Source organism: Apodemus sylvaticus, chromosome 5 (assembly GCF_947179515.1).
Source record: "Apodemus sylvaticus chromosome 5, mApoSyl1.1, whole genome shotgun sequence".
In the NCBI taxonomy this organism is placed as follows: Eukaryota; Metazoa; Chordata; class Mammalia; order Rodentia; family Muridae; genus Apodemus; species Apodemus sylvaticus.
In genome coordinates, this window is record NC_067476.1 from 139,305,180 (window position 1) to 139,323,574 (window position 18,395).

Sequence of the window (18,395 nt, forward strand, 5' to 3'; positions counted from 1 at the left end):
TGCTTGTGTCTTTCTCCCCTATCTGCCCCGCACCCCCCATCTCTGTCTGCTGCGTCAATTCGTGAAAGGCTACATCCTCTCAAGGCGGGTGCAGGTCTTGGCTAATTTTAGACTCTCTCATGGTTTCTTACAAAGCAAGTAATTCCCAAGACAGAAATGCAAATTGTATGTGATTGGGGTTTGGAGCAGGGTTGTGCCCATCACTCAACCTGGGTACAGGCTGGACTGGGCTGAGACATGAATGCCCAAAGGTGGGATGGACATTCTGGTCAAGCTCCCTGATGCTTGTCCCTATCCTGGCCCACAGATCCTGGTGCAGTGGCTGGGCAGCCATGGCTGGGACATGCAGTCTAGGCCTGCTGCTGCTGCTGCTGCTGCTGCTGTTGCGGGCCGTGGTCACCGTCTCCTTGCCTGTCATTGTGGTTCAACTCAACAAGGCAGCCCTGGATTATGGTAAGAGACCTGCCAACTTGCCACCCAGTGTGTCAGTGAGAGCCAGGTCTGAATGAACACAAGCATCTCAGAGGACCTAATATTTTTATTTTTTTGTGGTGCTTGGCATGGGACCCAGTGCATGCTGGGCAAGTGCTCCACCACTGAGCTGAATCTTAGCCCAGGCTGTCCTAGAACTTGTGATCCTAGTATTACAGGGTACCTGCAGAGGACCCGGGTTTGTAAGTGTCACTGTGTTCTACTGCCCAGTAGATAATTAGGGAGTCTGTGGTGATCAGTAGTATGAAAGTGCAAATGTAAACACACAGTTGTGTCCTTGTGTCTTGTGTGGGCACAAACAACAACCAAACCAAACCAAAAATAAAACAAAACAAAAAACCAAGACTTATTTTTAAACATTAAAAAAAAATTGTGAGACAGAGTCTCCGTAGGTTGCCCAGGCTAGCCTTGAACTCTCACCCTCCTGCCCCAGCCTCCCTGATTGCTGGTACTATAGGCATGTGCTTGTCCCTGGATCTAGGTCAGCTAACTTGAGTGGCTGACTTTATAACTGTGAGTTCTTGTGAGTTTGGGGTGTCAGGGAGATGTGACTTGAGCGCCGGGGAGGGTGTGTGCCTGTGGCATGTGTCTGAACGTGCATGCATCGGTGTGGTGTGTACCTCAAGTGCACACATGAGCAAGTGTGGTGTCTGCTCACACATGGACTGGGGAGAGGTGTGTCAAGTACAGTAAGGCAGGGAGCATCCTGAAGTCGGATCCCTGCAGGGCTCGGCCACTCAGGGAGGTAGGGGTCAGGGTTGGGGGATATGGGAGTTGGGGACACGGGTCTCTCCCTTGTGGCTTTCCTTCAGTGTGCTTGTAAGTCCTACCCTCTCCCATGGGAAAAGGCTCATGAGGAAACTGAGGCCCACAAGGAAGGACAAAGTCACAGAGGTCAAATATCCCAGCACAGAAATCTTTATTTCTCACCAGCTGCCTCTCAGGAAACTTTTGGGGTTCTATCCAAGTGGGGTCTGGAGATGCTTCCACAAAGATCAGATCCACCTTGATTAGAGCATGAGGGACTCTATCCAGACCAGAGAAGGGACTTTAATGGCAGGAACCCAAAGCTATGAGCCAGCAGCTTTTCCCAGGGCACGGGCACAGTGCTCTAGGACCTTGCATCCGGCAGATGGACAGACAAGGAAAGTGGTCAGTGATCCATGACAGTGGACCTGAGGATGGCCTCCTGGGGCGTCTGCCCTGCCCTCTGCTTGTTCTGTGCAGGGCTCCTTTGTCCCTTAGTCTCCCTGGCTCATCTGCCCATGTTTGTTCTCAATGGGTGGAAACCTGGCAAGACACCTATGCAGCCCACAGTGCTTCCGAGCCTGGGTGGGTGGCTTCTCATGGGGTCCTCCCCACATTACCCCGCAAGGCCCAGAGCGCAGGTCCTGTGCCAGGGAGCACTGTGGCTGGAGTCCACAGCCCAGGCGTGAGTCTCAGCTCAGCCAGGCTGGGGTGGGCATCGTAAGCTTAGGGGCCATGATCGTTCTACTCTCTGCTTAGAGAAACTGAGGCTCAGATGGGATCAAAGACTGAGCTAAGGTCTAGCCTCGTGGCTTAATCTCATGCTCCTTCTAGAACCCTCTGCTCTGTTTTATTCCATTGTCTTTTTTAGCTGGGGCCTACTAGTATAGGTGAGGGGGGAGTCATCAGGTTCAGAGCCAGGCTCCCATGTCCAGACCTGCCTTTCTCTCAGGTGCGTGTCCTCACCTCCCTGTAAACTGGGTCTAAGAGTAAAAGAAAGTGCTCACAATAGCGCCTGGCACACCTGGAGCAGTGTGTGGGGCCAGCCACTGTTAGTGTAATGGCCCTCAGCACCTGCATGGGGAGCATGCGTGCACACTGACTATTCACAGTGGCCCCAAGAGGTGAGCCCTGTAATCAGTGCCCGTGTAGCAGTGGGGAAAGCACGGCAGGGAGCAGCTGTGCGGGCAGTGAGCAGTAGAGCGGGGATCTGCCTCCAGCACCTGGGTACCTGTGGTCAGGGTGAGGCTGCCCCTCCTGTCTCCTCCCAGGGGATGCCTCCTCAGAAACCGGGATTGGTTGGTGGTTCCTTCAGCTTGGTGACTTGGGAAAGCTCTAGGGACAACTGGCACTCAGATGAAGCCTTGTAAGAGGACTAAGGATTTTACTGTATTGGAGAGTGGGGTGAAGAAGGGGCGGGAGGGAGGGCATGATGAATCAGGCACACTGCATGGGCTTGTGTGGTGCAGACATTCTTCCCCGGGTGCCACTCCACGCGTGTCCCATCTGGTACCTGAGTGCTCCATCAGAAGGGCAGGATGGGTGATGGGTAGTGGGTTCTTCATGCTTGGTGGATCTGGGAACTTGACCTCACCCTGTCCTGACCCTACAGTGTCAGACATTGGGAAAGTCCCTCTCCAGCAGGCCCTGCAGGTCACTATCTCTGATTTCATGGATCCAAGTAGCGAGGTGCTTCAGTCTACCAGGTGAGTGCTCCCATCCCCCAGAGAGAGTGCTCCTGCAGCTAGCTGGATTGTTTGGCTGGCCAATGGAGTGAGTGCTTTGGCACTTGGGGGGGGGATCTTAGATGGGCTTTATAAGAGAGCCTCAGCTGGTACAGTGTTCTGGAAGCCTGGGGTCTGCGAGTGAGTAAACATCTCCAGGTCAGAAGGGCCCATTATCAGCTATGACGTTATAAGAAGACTTGGCAAATGGGGTCACTCAGTAACCCTGTATTAGTTTATAAATTTCTTCTCTCAGGGGCTCAGACTGTGGCCCTGGGGCCCACAGATCTGGTAAGAGTATCAGCTTCTTCCTCCAAATGCTTGACACCAAATTTAGACACCTTGACAACCCACGTTTTATCCTTTATGCCCCTTAATGCATAAAGACCCAAAGGATTAGAGACGTCCCAAACTCAAACATGATAGCGGCTGAGCCTGTCCTGGGAATACCAATGACTACTGCAAGGGTTCTGGGTGTTCAAGAAATCTGTTATCTATCAACTATAATTTTCTCTCTTTTTTACTCCGCTCCTGTTTTGTTTGAGACAGGGTCTATTGCTATGTAGCTGAGGCTACTCTTTTGTTTTTGTTTTTGTTTTTTCGAGACAGGGTTTCTCTGTGTAGCCCTGGCTGTCCTGGACTCACTCTGTAGACCAGGCTGGCCTCGAACTTAGAAATCCGCCTGCCTCTGCCTCCCAGAGTGCTGGGATTACAGGCGTGCGCCACCACTGCCTGACATAAAGCTACTTTTTAACTTGCAATCTTTCTGCCCCTGAAACATGGAGATCAAGGGCCTGAAATACTTTGGCAAACTTATCATCTATAGTCTTGAATGCTGGAAACTAATACAAAAACTTAAAGACACCAGAACAAGCACAGGTCAACACACAGGGACCTTGGAACCACCAGTGTGAGACTCCTAAGGTAGGGCTGGAGTGCCAATGTTCGTATGTTAGTGACTAGGACCTTGATAATGGACTGGATAGGGACCCAACCACCCGGAAGTTGCCCAAGGACCCCGGGCGCTTTCAGCATCAGGAGCATATCCAGGAAGGCTGTGGCCTAATGCAGTAGACTTAAAATTTGGGCTGTGTGGTGAAACAGTCGTGGATCTGTATCACCCCAGGCTAAAATAAGCATCTGAAAGTGGGACAATATTCTGATATCTGAGTTGTCCTAACCTTATCCCACCAAACTGCTGGGCAGGGAGAAACTGACTTTCACTTATGCAAAAAGCCAGTCTCAGAGTCGCTGGGGGGAGGGGTTTCCTGTTGGTGAGGGCCAAAGGTGATACTAGAATCTAAGGCTAGAATACTCTGGTGATTTCTGAGGTGCAGAAACCCCAGTGGCTCTCTCCCAGACTTCATGTTTACAGGGATATAGTCTGGAACGGTTAGAAGCACACACAACCATCTCGCTGTCCTGCCCGAGGCCAGGCCCCTCTGCCTTGGTACCAGCTGGGTGTCTTGCCTGCCTCCTGTGCTAGAGAGCGGTTCACCTTTCTCTTGGAATGGTCCGCTCATCAGGAAGCCCTTCCTCATATCATCGGCACGGGTGGTTGGCTCAGGGCCTCCCTGGAGTTGGTCCTGTGTTTGACGGGAGTTCCCTTGTCCCTCGGATTCCAACCCCAAGGGTCCAGATTCTGGATGTCCACGTGCCCTTCTTCTACTTGAAGTTCATTGCTGGTTTCGGGGTACATTTATCAGCGACAGCCAATTTCACCATCAAAGTCTTTCGGTGAGTGAATCTCTTTGTTGGGGTGGGGGCAGGGTTTTCAGGTCTCTCCCAGAGAAGAGCAAGGGGAGAGGGCTAATGTATCTTCATGGCCCTTGCCATCCTCTTGGGGAGTGAGACAGGAGAGACCCCTGGAGACCTTAGTCCTGTCCCAATATCTGTGCAGCTGGTGGAGACGTCTCCTGTTTCTCCATCTGACTTGAGATGAGCCTTCTGGATGGCTGTGAGGGCTTCACTGAATGGATTTGGTGCTCTAGTTGGGGTGTTCCACCTCTTCCACAGTGACAAGAACAGAGGAGGTGCTCAATAAATTGTGTTAGCATCATTATTCCTCTGTTCCGGGCAGCTTCTGTGTAACTGCATTTAATGCTAACAACGCACAGTGACATTTCGAGGAATCTGTTGTCTTTATTGTTTTGTCCAAGCACTGTAAGGTTAGGCTGCTCCTCAGTGTTTTGACTGCAAGTGCTCCTCAGTGCTGTGATGTTAGGGTGCTCCTTAGTGTTATGGTGGTGAGTGCTCCTCAGTGCTGTGATGTTAGGGTGCTCCTTAGTGTTATGGTGGTGAGTGCTCCTCAGTGCTGTGATGTAATGAGTGCTCCCTGGCCCTATAATGGTCTGAGTACCGCTGTGTCATTGTGATGGTGTGAGTGCCCTGTGGCACTGTAATATGTACCTTCCAGGGATTAGATGTGTTAGGGGTGCTCTCTGTGGCTGGGCACAGAGCTGCTGCCCTTACAAAATGTGATGTTGGGGAGTTCAGCTCAGTGCTGTGAAGCAGGCACCACCATTTTCTTGTCCATTTCACAGAAGGAGAGCTGAGGCTCACCCTGGCCAGTATCTGGCCCAGAGCCCTGTCACAGGAGCCACAGGAAGCTGGAGTCATACACACTGCTGTGCTGTGACTCTGAGTGGGGGTGGGGGCTCTGGAGGGGTGGCACAGGCTGGGGGATCTGTGCAGTCTTCATACACTGGGGTGGGCTCAGGTCTGCCTTCCTGCAGTGTGCCAGAACCTATGGAGCTGGTGCTGCCTGCAGACTTGCTGGCTGATGTGCACGTGGCCCGGGACTCTATTGGGACCCTTGTGCTCAGCGTCCCCACCTGCTCTTCGATCTTCAGTTCAGCCAGCATGCTGGATGACAGTAACAGGTAGGTTTGTGGGAGCACTGGGACTCAGGGCTTCTTGGTACCAGAAGGCTGTGGCACTGTTACCTGAGTTTCTTACTCAAGCCTTCATCCAATGGCAACAAAGGACCAAAGAGATTCTATCATCATTCCTGTTCTATGATTTAGCACAGTGATGCTCAGAGAGGACCAGGGCTGATGTCAGATAGCCTACATCTTGGTCACTTCCCTGTATCAGCTAGCCGCACACACTAGCCAGTTACTACTAGTCTCTAGACGATATGAAGCCAATTGGCCAGGCTGTTGGTGCCCGTACAGGCCACACCTCTCTGCAGAGGTGGAACATACTGGTTTGGGAGGTGACGCGGGCTCTGTGTGGCAGATGGCTGTTCACATCAGCTTCTGAGGAGAACAGTAGCTCCCACATCCAGCTGTCCTGTGGATGCTGACCTTCACAGGAGTCACCTCCATAAGCTCCACACTGTCTGACCAGGGATGTGTCTCCACACCATGGGAAATAAATATGGAGGTTCAAAGTACGGGCAATTCAAGGCATATGGCTCCCCATCCCCTTGCTTGGGTCCCTCTTCCCGCCCGCCATTATGCCTGCTCTTTCCTTTAGCGTTTTCCACTCTATGGTGGCTGAGCACTGGGAAGCCTGTCCCACAAAACTTGACCTTTTCCCCAGAGAGCAGCGAATGCACAGAATTCCACCCACATTGGGTCCCTCCTGGCTGCAGAAGGGAACCAGGTGATATAAACACACAGAAATAGCTTTCCTGTGAGAGTGAAGAGGCTTGGCTGAGATCAAACCAAAGAACCACGGGTTCTTCTGGGCCGCTGTTGAGAAACACCAGCCTTGTTCAGAGGGGAAACTGAGGTCCAGAGCTAAACATATGTTCTTCAGAGCATCACAGGCACTGGAGCCAAAACGACAAGTAGGCCTGGGATCCTAGCTCTACTCGACACTCCTGCCCACCTGTGTAGCTCTTGGGCCAGCTGGCTGAGGAAACGGCCACAAAGGGCTTTTGCAAGGTCCGATGTCTGTCTTGTCTCCCCCGAGCCTGGCCTCAGTTATCACCATTTTGACTGCTTCCAAACCTTGAGATGAAGGATCCCCTTCTCTGAGACTCATGCTCCTCCGCTGTGGGAGTGGGGACCACTCTTCGAGCACTGCCTGGAACATGGCATGCTCTCAGATGTGCATCTCTGGACTGCTGACTGAGGACAGAGCTTCTGTCCCAGCTGTCTGTGTGGTTCAGCCAAGACCCATGCCCAGGGAACTCAGACATTTTCTGTGCCACTTCCACAGTACCTCCCCAGAGCTGCTGGACCTGGTGCAGGAGCATGTCAAAGCTGACCTGAACAACAAGGTAAAGGGCTTCTGGTAGTTGGCTTAGCTCGGAAAGCCTGAGACGAGCAGCGGGTCTTCAGGCCCCAGGGGAGGGGATATTATATCTTGATGTGCATTTGTGTGTATGTGCTTTGATGCAGGTGAGTGAACATGTGTGTCACGTGCACTCTTGTACATGTATGTATCTAAGTATGTGATGGTGACTTCAGCTCCCTCCCCTCAGGGTGTGTAATGGACAGGCCAGCCCTGGGTGAGAGTGCGAATGTGCGAGAGGAATTTAGAACTGGGGACTGCAGAGCTAGTCTGTTGCCACGGTTGATATTGTAGGTCTGATCACTGCATGCAGCTGACTTAGATGAGAGAAGATACCCACGGGCCCTGAGCCCCACTGCCAGAGTAGGCTCTTCTTCCCCAGCCTCGCTCAGCCCTTCCATAGGGGCAGCAGCAGGGGTCATATCTACCTAGTGTGGGTCATTTCCACCCCAGAGGTGCTGGCAGTACTCACAGCTATGAGCGCCCCGGCCTGCTCCTCTCCAGCCGTTGGCAGATACTCTTGCCCTCCTCAGCACCCTGAGGAGGGCGGGGTGGAAAGCCAGTCACTTCAAGGAGGAGAGGAAGGGATCTCAGGCTTGGTGGTGCATCCTGGGAGGCCTCTGAGGGGCGATGACAAGGACTTGCAGCCCCGCTGTTCCTCACCCACACTTCTAAACGGCCCTCACCACAGCTTCCTTTCTGTTGCCACAGCTGTGCTTGCGTGTCTATGGCCTGGTCCAGGACCTCAATGTTCACTTGGGCACTTTAATCGGTAAGACCAGGAGCCCAGGGCATGGGAGGGCTGGGCCGTTGGTCCCTAAGAACCTTCAAAGATGCCTCCCTGCACCTGGAGATGGTGTGGTCCTCATTGCTGGCTTCTGATTCTACGCAGTGCTCTCTTTTCAATTGTCTGAGAGAAAGGAGGCCTATGGTAAGGCCACTGACCCAGGACTCTCCAAAATTCATGGCTGTTCACAGAAGCTGACAACCCCCAGATGCCAGAACCAACTCTGTGATTCTAGAATTACCAATTGCCAAAAATGAAATAAAATCAAATGGCTAATCAATGGGCATTACTGTTAGAGAAACTAAGCCCATTGACTATCAGGATCTAGAACTGTTCCCACTGTCAGAATCTCAGTGTTTGCAGGGACAGGTCCTCAGAGTTGGGGGTGAACCTTCCTGCACCATTGCAGAATGGCTAGTGAGGTAAGGACTCTCTCTCTCTCTCTCTCTCTCTCTCTCTCTCTCTCTCTCTCTCTCTCTCCTTTTCCTTTCTTTTCCCTCACCCCACTGTGTGTGTGTGTGTGTGTGTGTGTGTGTGTGTGAGAGAGAGAGAGAGAGAGAGAGAGAGAGAGAGGAGGTATTGTGGCTCGTGGGTGTGAAGATGTACGCCTTTTACTTGGATATTTAGATGCTTGTTCTACGGCCCTCTCAAAAAGAACACATATGTGCCTATCCCCCTGGGGACTGCATGATTGTTAGTTCTGACTTCTGAGCCTTGACAATGAAAGAAGGAGGTGGGGAGAAGGAAGAGAAGGAGAGGAGGAGGAGGAGGAGGAGGAGGAGGAGGAGGAGGGGAAGGAGAAGAAGAAGAAGAAGAAGAAGAAGAAGAAGAAGAAGAAGAAGAAGAAGAAGAAGAAGAAGAAGAAGAAGAAGAAGAAGAAGAAGTTGTTATGGTAGCATCAACAGTGAGCTGAGCTGTGTGAACAGCTGGGCCAGTCTCTCACTAGAGACTTCTCGAGACTGGATGGGAGTGCCTTGGAGTACAAGGAGCGGAGTGTTTATCTACAACTCCAACAGTCAGGGCTCACATCCCAGTATTCCTCACTGTCCTCACACTGACCTGCACTACTGTTTGAGGACATTGGAAGGCATCTGTGTGGCTTCCTAGACAAGCTGTGGCGGGATCTGAAGGCTAGAGAGCAGGGCTGTCCCATCTTCTTAGCCACACCCACCAGTAGTTAAGGGCTAGTAGCAGAAGGCATTACATGCTGACCCAGGGACATCTTATTCGCTTCAAATCCTGCACAACCTTTTCCTTCACAGAGCCCACGCAGCCAAGGCCTGCCGAGGGCTTTATCATTTTCCTCATTAGCCATTTTGAAGCTTCATCTGTTTGGGACCCACCAGCTTTGCCCTGAATCTGGTGTCCTTTCTATGACACTGTGACTCACCTTGACAGTCTGAGCTGTCACAAGGATGCTCAGATGATACAAGCAGGGACAGTGAGAAGGTTGGGGATGGTCAGAGGATCCGGAGGCTGGGGCTAGTCCAGGGACACAGGGCAGGACCTAACTTTCCCTGCAGCAGGTTCTTCAGTAGACAGATAGGCTCTGCTGCCATCCACCCGGGGTATGATGGGAAAGCCTGGCTTAGAGCTGTGTCCTAAGAGGTGACAAGCCCAGGCATTGTCTCACATATCTATCCACCACTGTCCACTTTGGAGTCATCTTGTCTCCTTAATTTCTCCTCTCCATATTACCTTAAATAGGAGGTAGCAAGAAGCTGAGGCAGCTGGCCTGGACTTAAAGGGCACACACTGGAATTATAGTCACACTGCTCCCATGCTGCACGACCTTGGGGAAGCTACTCATCTCTGTGGGCCACAGCATTCCACCCAGAGCCGAGAATCCCCAGCTCCCGCCCGTGTTGGCATTAGGAATCAGGACGTGTTTAGGGCTTCAGGTCTGACAGACTTAATAGGCAAGAGCACGCTCTTCCTTTCCTTCAGCAGGCTTGCCTTCAGCAAGGCGCCCGTGTTTGTGTTTATTCCAAAGATCGGCCTTGCCTTTGTCTTTGGTGAGTTAAAAACATCTAATAAAGGGATTATTATTGGGATTAGTATTATTATTATTAAGGGGCCAGCCCTGGAGGAGGAGGAGGATGTGAGGCTTGCACACCTCCAGTGCACAGCGGGAGAAGCTGTGAGTCTTTTATTGTATTGAGAAGATGTGTATTGTAAATTGGTGATGTAGGATTGTATGTGTTTACAGCATAAAAAGTGATGCCCTAGTTTTTAGATGTAATATGGAATAGTTAAAGCAAGATCATTAATATATCCATCGCTTCAAATATTTTGCCTATTAAAAAGTACAGCTCAACTTGGTGGTGGTGGCCCATACCTTTAATCCCAGCACTCAGGAGGCAGAGATAGGTGGATCTCTGTGAGTTCAAGGCCAGCCTGGTCTACAGAGCTAGTTCCAGGAGAAAGAAACTATCTTGAAAAACCAAAACCCAGCCCAACCCAACCCAATCCAAACAAAAACAACAATAACAACAACAGCAAAAAGTACAGTTCAAAGGGGTGTATTGATTAGTCACATGTCTCCAAAAGGCTGTGCAACAAAAATGTCTTTTACCGTGGTGTAAGAAAATATTGAAAAGGAAGCATGCCTGGGCTCCTGGGCTATATTTTCCATTTCCTAAATATCCACATGACCTTAATGTTTTATTCATTTTTTTTTAAAAAAACAACATGCAGTCATTCGACCTTTGTGGTGTCCAGTTCTCTGTGTTGACGAATGCCGGGCAGTCTTCTAGTCTCCAAATCCCTCTTGTTGCTTCTTCTACTTTGCCTCCAAACTGTGAGACCCACTTATAGACAAGGAAGGGAACCACACTGTGTGGCTATCGCAAAAAAAAAAAAAAATCCTTCAACATATTAGAGAAAATGAATTAAATCCAGACAAGGCAAAAAGCTGAAGGGAGAAATATACTTGTATATTTACCAATATGTCTTTGTGTGTTTTAACATACATATATTTTCATATAAAATATTAAATATATTAGTTACATACCTAAATATAACAAAACTATACAAAGTACACAATACATATCCATAATTGATATTTTATAATGGGCATATAAATATATGTGAATAGATATGTAAAATATATGCATATTCATACACATAACTATATCCCTGAAAACCTGGGCCACTGGGGCTAGTGGGGTGGCTCAGCAGTTAGGACTGACTGATCTTTTAGAGGACATGGGTTTGATTCCCAGCACCCACATAGCATACACATGTACAGGTGTTACTTTGGTTCTAGGGAATTAAACTCAACACCTATTTCTGGCCTCCGCAGGCACCAGGCACACGAGCAGGCAAAAACGCTTACACATATAAAAAATAAAACCATTAAAAACCCCGGGCCAACCAGGGCTTTGAGGGTGGCACTATGGCTTGAGCTAGGCTCTCCGTTGGAGGGCCTCTGGCCTGCTGTGCCTGCCGCCATCTCTGGGCATGTGCTGCCTACCTTTGTAAGCTTCCCAGGCAGAAGACTCTGACCCGAAAGGACACTTACAGCCCAGACCTCTCAGAGCTGCCTTGAGGCTCTGTGTGAGGTTAGATCTGTAATGCCTTGCTCTGGCATTTCAGTTCCTGAAAGGAGACATGTGATTAGGTGAAGAGACCTAAGTTTTGGGAGCAGACTGACCTGTGCATGCAGTCTGGGCAAGAATGAGCTGGCCATACTGTGTGTGTGTGTGACTGAGAGAGAGAGAGAGAGAGAGAGAGAGAGGAGAGGAGAGAGAGAGAAGCAACTGTGGTGAACTCTATGGTGATGGAGAGACAGTGGAAGCTATGTCTGGCTGATCAGTGGAAATTGTCTTTTTCTCCTTCCCCCTTCTTGCCTCCATTAGATGGTACTTGCGCCTGGACTGAGCCTTTCCCTTCTGCATTTTGGGTTCAGTAGTCTTTCACTGATTTGGGACGTACGTTAGTTAGCAAATGTACCTGTTGGAATTATGTCTGAACCAACCAATCGGCAGATTCTGGCATGTGCCTTTGAGGAGGCCTCACTGGGCTCGTGCCTTTTTTTTTGGCCTGGTTCTGGCTAAGGAAAGGTGTCAGTAACTGTGCTGGCTTAGTGAGGGACTGGTGCCCAATGCTCTTCTGTTTTCATGAAGGCCTCAGTCCTGTGGGCCCTGAGTCCCAGATCCGCTACTCCACGACCAGCAAACCCACCATCACCAGTAATTATATATCCCTAGATATCAGAGTAAGTACCTGTTGGTCAGCCTGCTGCCGGCATTGCTGGTGTCCTGGAAGGGTCCTAAGGATGTAGAGGCCGAAGGGAGGAAGGTGGCTGGTACTCCGGGTGGGACTGTAGGCTAAGTCTTTACTGCCAGGCTGGAGCCCTGGAGCCCTGGGTCTGTTAGGGCCCTTGGCCCCTCATGTCCTGCACGTGTCCTGCCTCTGCCCAGGCTACTCTCTTTCTGCTTGGCAAGCCCATCCTCCTGCCTCTGCATGGTGCTCACCCCTTCGTGTTGCCATGGCCTTCGGGTGATGAAGGAGCTATGGCAACTGTGGGGCTCTCCCAGCACCTGTTTGACTGTGCCCTCCTGATGCTTCAGAAGGCCGGTTCGCTCAACCTGGACATCACAGGGCAGCTGGTGAGGGCTGGGTCTGACACCCTGGTCTCGTGGCAGGGTGCCCTGGGGCCTATTCTGGGGTCATTCTGTAGATGCAGAATCATGGGCAGTGGGCAGCCAGAGTGGGGGTGGGGTGGCTACAGGATGGCTGTTGGAAGCAACCTGGGGGTAAGGAACCCTACCCAGGAGGCCAAGTGGTGGCCTTGACTGGGAAACTGCCTCAAACCCTGCCATGATGGGGGCTGATTTCAGAATTCGAAGAACAATCCTCTGAACACCTCCGTGCTGGGCCAGCTCATCCCTGAGGTAGGTGATGCTTCTGCTTACTGTAGGCTGGAGTCTCAGCGCCTAGAGCAGGAGTTCCAGGGGCTCCATCTACCCCAGGCACGGTACTTGAGGGGTTGGGAGGAGGAGGAGGAGGTAGTGATGGTGATGATGGTGGTGATGGTGTCCGCACCCGCCATTTAACCCTCTGTCCTCTGCCCATCCCAGTCAGCTAGACTCCCTCCTCTCTGTGTCTGCCCATAGTCTACTGAGACATTTTCTCGTCTCCTGTTCCCTTCCTGCCTGTGAGGTCTAGCTCAGAGTCAGAGGCACGCACCTGTAATGCTGGGACCTGGGAGGCGGGAAGATCACTAGCTCAAAGCCAGTCTGGGTGTATAGTAAGATCGTGCCTTAAAATCCAACAAAATGGCAGCGTAGGCTCCCCTCTGAGGAGTCCAAGTCTGGCCCAGAAGCCTGGGCTGGAGCCGCCTCTGAGCTTAGTCGAGACTGGAAGGGGATGGCCTGTTAACAGCCAACCCGGAACAGCGAGAAGCCGGAACCTGTGCTCCCCTGTCCTCCTTTGACGTCCCAGGTGGCGCACCTGTTCCCTGAGCCTACGCCAGTGGTACTCAAGGTGCATCTGGGTGCCACACCCGTGGTCACTCTCCACACCAGCAACTCCACTCTGCAGCTGCAGCCCTTCGTGGAGGTCTTTGCTGCACCCCCAAACCTAGCCTTGCAGTTCCTCTTCTCTCTGGATGTGGTGAGTTGGGCTGACGCTCCTTGCGACCTCGCAGGCCCCTGTTTTCTCCTCCTTTGCTTTGTTTTATCCACATCCATCTCCTGAACTTGCCAGGACATTCTGCCCCAGGGCCTTGGCACGTGTGGAGACCTCTGCCTAGGGCCCTCTCCCCTTGCTTTTGGCATGGCTGCTGCTGCTTTGTTTTCAGTTCCCAGCTTACGTGAGGCCTTGCTCAGAGCAGCCTTCCTGGGCCAGCCTGTGTAAGAAGGTCCTCACCACCCCTCTGCTTTTGTGTCAGCCTCCACTTTCTGGAAGGTTCCTTTCTCTCGTTATTTCTGGAAGGTTCCCGGGGAAGGGCGCCCACCTGTCATCTTTACACTGTTGTTGCGTGAACTCCATAAACACACGTGGTTTGCCCCGGTGGGGGAGGGGCGGGTGGCTCCACAGCCTTCCTCTTCATTCGCTCTCCTCGCGACGATGTACAGATGGTGAACCTGGATCTTCAGCTCTCCGTGTCCAAGGCGAAGCTTCGGGGGAGCACATCCATGCTGGGGTGAGAGGGCCTTCTGACCCGGCAGCCTCAGCGCGCTCTCAGACTTACTGATGAGAACCTCAGGGGAAGCTGGCCCTCCCTGAGCCTGTCGCTGCCTTTTTTTCCCCCCCAGGGGATTCCAGCTCTCTGTGGCCACCTCCAATGTGGGCTCCATTGATGTGAGTGGGACACTGCGCTGCCCTAGGCCTTGAGAATGGAAGTGGAAACCTGAGAATGGACCCTAGTGCCACCATAACTTGACTTCCCTGGGGGCGGGGACCTAACCTGGTCTCCATCTGTCCCCACCTCCTTGCCTGACTTTCTGCCTCTAGGCGGGTGACTGACTCAGCTCTGCCCTCAGCCAGAGCTCATTGGTCAGTGGGACAGTTGGCACTGGCTAGTCCTTCGTCATGTCACGTGGTCAGGCTCCTGCCACCATGCACATGTTCTTTTGTCCCCATGCATCCGTGGGATGTGAGTTAGTATACCCAAGCCAACTCACTACTAGGTGTCAGTTTGCCAGCCTAACTTCCATCTGTCATCCTGCAGTCTGTTGGGCAGCCCTACTGTTGGTAACTCTGCTATGAGGTCTAGAGCTCTCCGTCGGCTGCTTGACCCCCAGGCTGATTTAGTTGGGGATTTGATTGGTACTCAGCTGATGTGGGAGATACACCCTCCCTTCTTTCCCCGTGCCTCTGATGTCTGTCCATCTGTCTGTTTAATTGCTTTCTCTTGGTCTTCTTCCATGGCTGCTCCCTCCACCCCACCCAACCCTTGGCCGTGGCTGCAGATGGATCAAGTACACACACTCATAAGCACTGTATTCCAGAAGCCCCTGCTGGATCACCTCAATGGTGAGTCCTGCTCTCTACTGCTTGGCCCCACTAGTTGAGCCCACACCCTCTGTGCTTGTCCATGTCCCAAGTCCTTCCAGGCTCAAAGGTTAAGGCAGTGGTCTTTGCCTTTGCCTCTTGATATATATACGTGTAGCCAATATATGATCTTCACAAAGCTCCTGGTCTCATTTCGGTTTCCCTTCAATAGGATGAGGATGATCCTGCCTCCCACTCTAGCCCCTATAGTGCTCCCATTCTGCCAGCACAGGGCTGTCTGCAGGTGGAACTTTTCCTTCTCACTAACGTGCATACTTCTGTCTCTCTGCAGCTCTCCTGGGCATGGGGATTGTCCTCCCCAGCGTGCTCAATCTCCACTATGTCCACTCTGAAGTCTCGGTCTGTGAGGTAAGAGCCTGTGAGTGGCCAGGGAGCTTCTTTATAGGGGAGGGAGGGTCACCCCTCTGGGATCTCACCCCTCATTTTTCAAGATCACACATCAAACCTTAACTGTATTGAGATGGAGGAGTGAGGACTTGAGAAACCCTGCTGGGAGGGGCTTTCTGTGCCGTGTCACACCTCACACCAGAGGCTTCAGGTCTTCAACTGGCTCATGTTCCTGTGTCCTGAGATGGGTGTGGCCTCTTGGTGTCTAAGGTGAATGGTAGAGAGGTTTGTTACAGCCTGGAAGGCATGCAGCTGGGCAGGTGAACTAGGCAACTTCCTGAACTTTCTGTGATTATTGTTCCTGGGTCTGGAATCATAGGCCCAGCATAAAATTCATCCTGACACAGCCAGGATGATACCCTATGATCTCTTTCTGTCTTACCCAGGGAACTCAAGAGAAAATTCCCTAAACAGGCTGAGCACAGGACAGGAAATGGGATCTAGGTCCAAAGTGGTGCCTGCCAGTGTCTGTCCAGGGAGGATGCTTACCCTATCTAACTCCTTAAGAATGGTGGCCTTAATATTCTGATGATCCACTCTCATGAAGATGGACAGACCAGGGTTTGAGGAGATGGCTCAGTAGAAAGGACTTGCTGTGCAAGTATGAACACTCTAAGAGTCCCAGTATTCACAGTGGTCAGCTCTGCTGCTTCACCTGAAAACCCAGCAGCCAGGAAGCAGAGATACAGGATCTCTAGGGTGAGCTGGCTAGACTCACATGCGAGCTCCAGGTTTATAGCCCTGCTTTGGCAAATAAGTCAGAAAGCAATGAGGAAGACTTCAGATGTCTACCCCAGCCTCCACAAATGTGAATGTGAATGTATGCAATGAATGCACACACCACAAACACATAGACATGAAAAAAAGGATAAAAAGGAGGGAAAGTCAACCACAGAGTGGTCAGAACTGTTGATGGGAATCGTCACAAATTGGGAATGTGTCACATGTCCCACAGCAGCCCGACACAATGGAATTTTCTACAGTGACTGGAATCAGCATTGTCCAAAGCAGTCACTTGGCATGTGGGGCTATTGAAATGGGACTCTGCACATGAAGACCTGAATTTTAATTTTTTAAAAACTTAGCTAGCTATGGTGGTGCATGCCTGCAGTTCTAAAACTTGGGAGATGGAGGCAAAAAGATCAGAAATTCAAGGTCACCCCTGGCTATCAGAGTTTGAGGCTAATCCAAGACCTCTTCTCCCCTCTCCTAATTAAAAAAAAAGTGTTAGCCACAGGAGGTTAATGGTTGCCGTACAGGACCACTGACCCTTGACTTTGAGCTCCTGTGGACATGAACTGGGTCTCATTTGTTTGGTGTGTGGTGGAGGCTCAGTCGAGTTTGCTAAATGAATGGTTAGATGCATAGGCTTACAATGAAGCAATGGTGAGCAGCACTTAGAAGTGCTCATTTCAGTAGTGCAGTGTGGAAAGTATGAGAGGTTCAGGGAGCCCCCATCTCTGTTGGGGAGAAGGAACCCAGTGATTCTGACTCCTAGTCAGGAAACAGCAGTGGCTTGGGTCATGCCTGGGGCATGGAGCATGTGCTGGTCTCTTGTTGGCCTGGCCTTTTTAATTTAATTTAATTTAATTTAATTTAATTTAATTTATTTTTACTTATTCACTTTACATTCCACTCACTGCTTCCCTCCCAGTCACCCTTCCCACAATCCTTCCCCCTTCCCCTCCCCTTTTCCTTTGGGCAGCTGGCCCTCCCCAGGTATCCTCTCAACCCTGGCACTTCAAATCTCTGAGAAGTTAGGCACTTCCTTTCCCACTGAGGCCAGACAAGACATCCCAGCTAGTAGAACATATTCCATGTACAGGCAACAGCTTTTGGGACAGCCCCCATTCCAGTTGTTTGGAACCCACATGAAGACCAAGCTGTACACCTGCTACATATGTGCAGGGAGGCCTAGGTCCAGACTGTGTGTGTTCTTTGGTTGGTGGTCCCAACTCTGGGAGTCCCAAGGGTCCAGGTTAGTTGACTCTGTTGGTCTTTCTGTGGAGTTCCTATCCCCTCCGGAGCCTGCAAGCCTTCCTCCTATTCTTCCATAAGAGTCCCCAAGCTCCATCCACTGACTGTGGGTGTCTGTATCTGCCTGAGTCAGCTGCTGGGTGGAGCCTCTCAGAGAACAACTTGCTTCTGTCTGCAAACATAACAGAGTATCATTAATAGTGTCAGGGATTAGTGCTTGCCCATGGGATGGGTCTCAAGTTGGGCTGGTTATTGGTTGGTCATTCCTTTAGTATCTGTTCCATTTCCTGAGCCTGCATTTCTCGTAGACAGGATAAATTTTGGGTGAAAAGTCTTATGGGCGGTTGGTGTCTCTGTTGCTCCACTGGGGTTCCTGCCTGGCCTGACTCTTGAGAGCTCTCATTGCCTTCCTCAAGAGCCTTATGAGGTTTGTGCTGCTACTGAAGTGACAGAGTTGGAGACGGAGGGACAGTCTCCTGAGCTTGCCTGTGCTTTTCCTTTTGGTCTTCCAGGGCTATGTTGTGGTATCCAGCGGATTTGCCTACCAGCGCTGAGAACCATGAGAAGAGCCAGTTGCTCAAGAGACTCCCCCCCCCCCCCCACAAGCCTGAGGACAGAGCCACATGGAATCTTCATCAGCAAGCCACACGGCCTGTCTGGCCTGCTTAGTCTTTGATGGACGCCTGGGTCCCTCTCCTGCTTCCTCTCTCCTTCTTGTGCCCCCTCCTGGGGAGGGGGCTACCGGATGTAAGCTGTGCAGACCTGCTTCCCTCAGCATTAAATGTCTTCTCTTGAGCTGCAGCTCCCATCTGACTCTGTGTAACCCAGGCTAGCTCTCTGTGTATAGCCTGTGGGTCTTGGCTATCCTCAGAGCCACTCCAGCTGCTCCAGAGAGGAGGAACACAGGGACCTACTTCTGCTCACCATGCCCATTGACTCCCACCTCCTTGTCTAGGAAGGTCTAGGAAGGTCTTTCTCTGAAAGAGGACCCTGGAGAGTCACAGGGATGAATT

At 51.4% G+C, this 18,395-nt stretch overlaps 1 protein-coding gene across 1 annotated transcript; it reads left to right on the forward strand.

Annotated features, from left to right (window-relative positions):
- The first annotated feature begins 332 nt into the window (after window positions 1-332).
- On the forward strand, window positions 333-17,936 carry Bpifb2 (BPI fold containing family B member 2). Its single transcript, XM_052181536.1, has 15 exons — window positions 333-453; window positions 2,852-2,945; window positions 4,596-4,700; window positions 5,699-5,845; window positions 7,134-7,194; window positions 7,920-7,980; window positions 12,123-12,214; window positions 12,420-12,608; window positions 12,840-12,893; window positions 13,444-13,614; window positions 14,079-14,146; window positions 14,259-14,304; window positions 14,916-14,979; window positions 15,290-15,366; window positions 17,895-17,936. The coding sequence occupies exons 1-15, from the start codon at window positions 333-335 to the stop codon at window positions 17,934-17,936; spliced, it is 1,392 nt and encodes a 463-aa protein (XP_052037496.1).
- The last annotated feature ends 459 nt before the right edge of the window (window positions 17,937-18,395 follow it).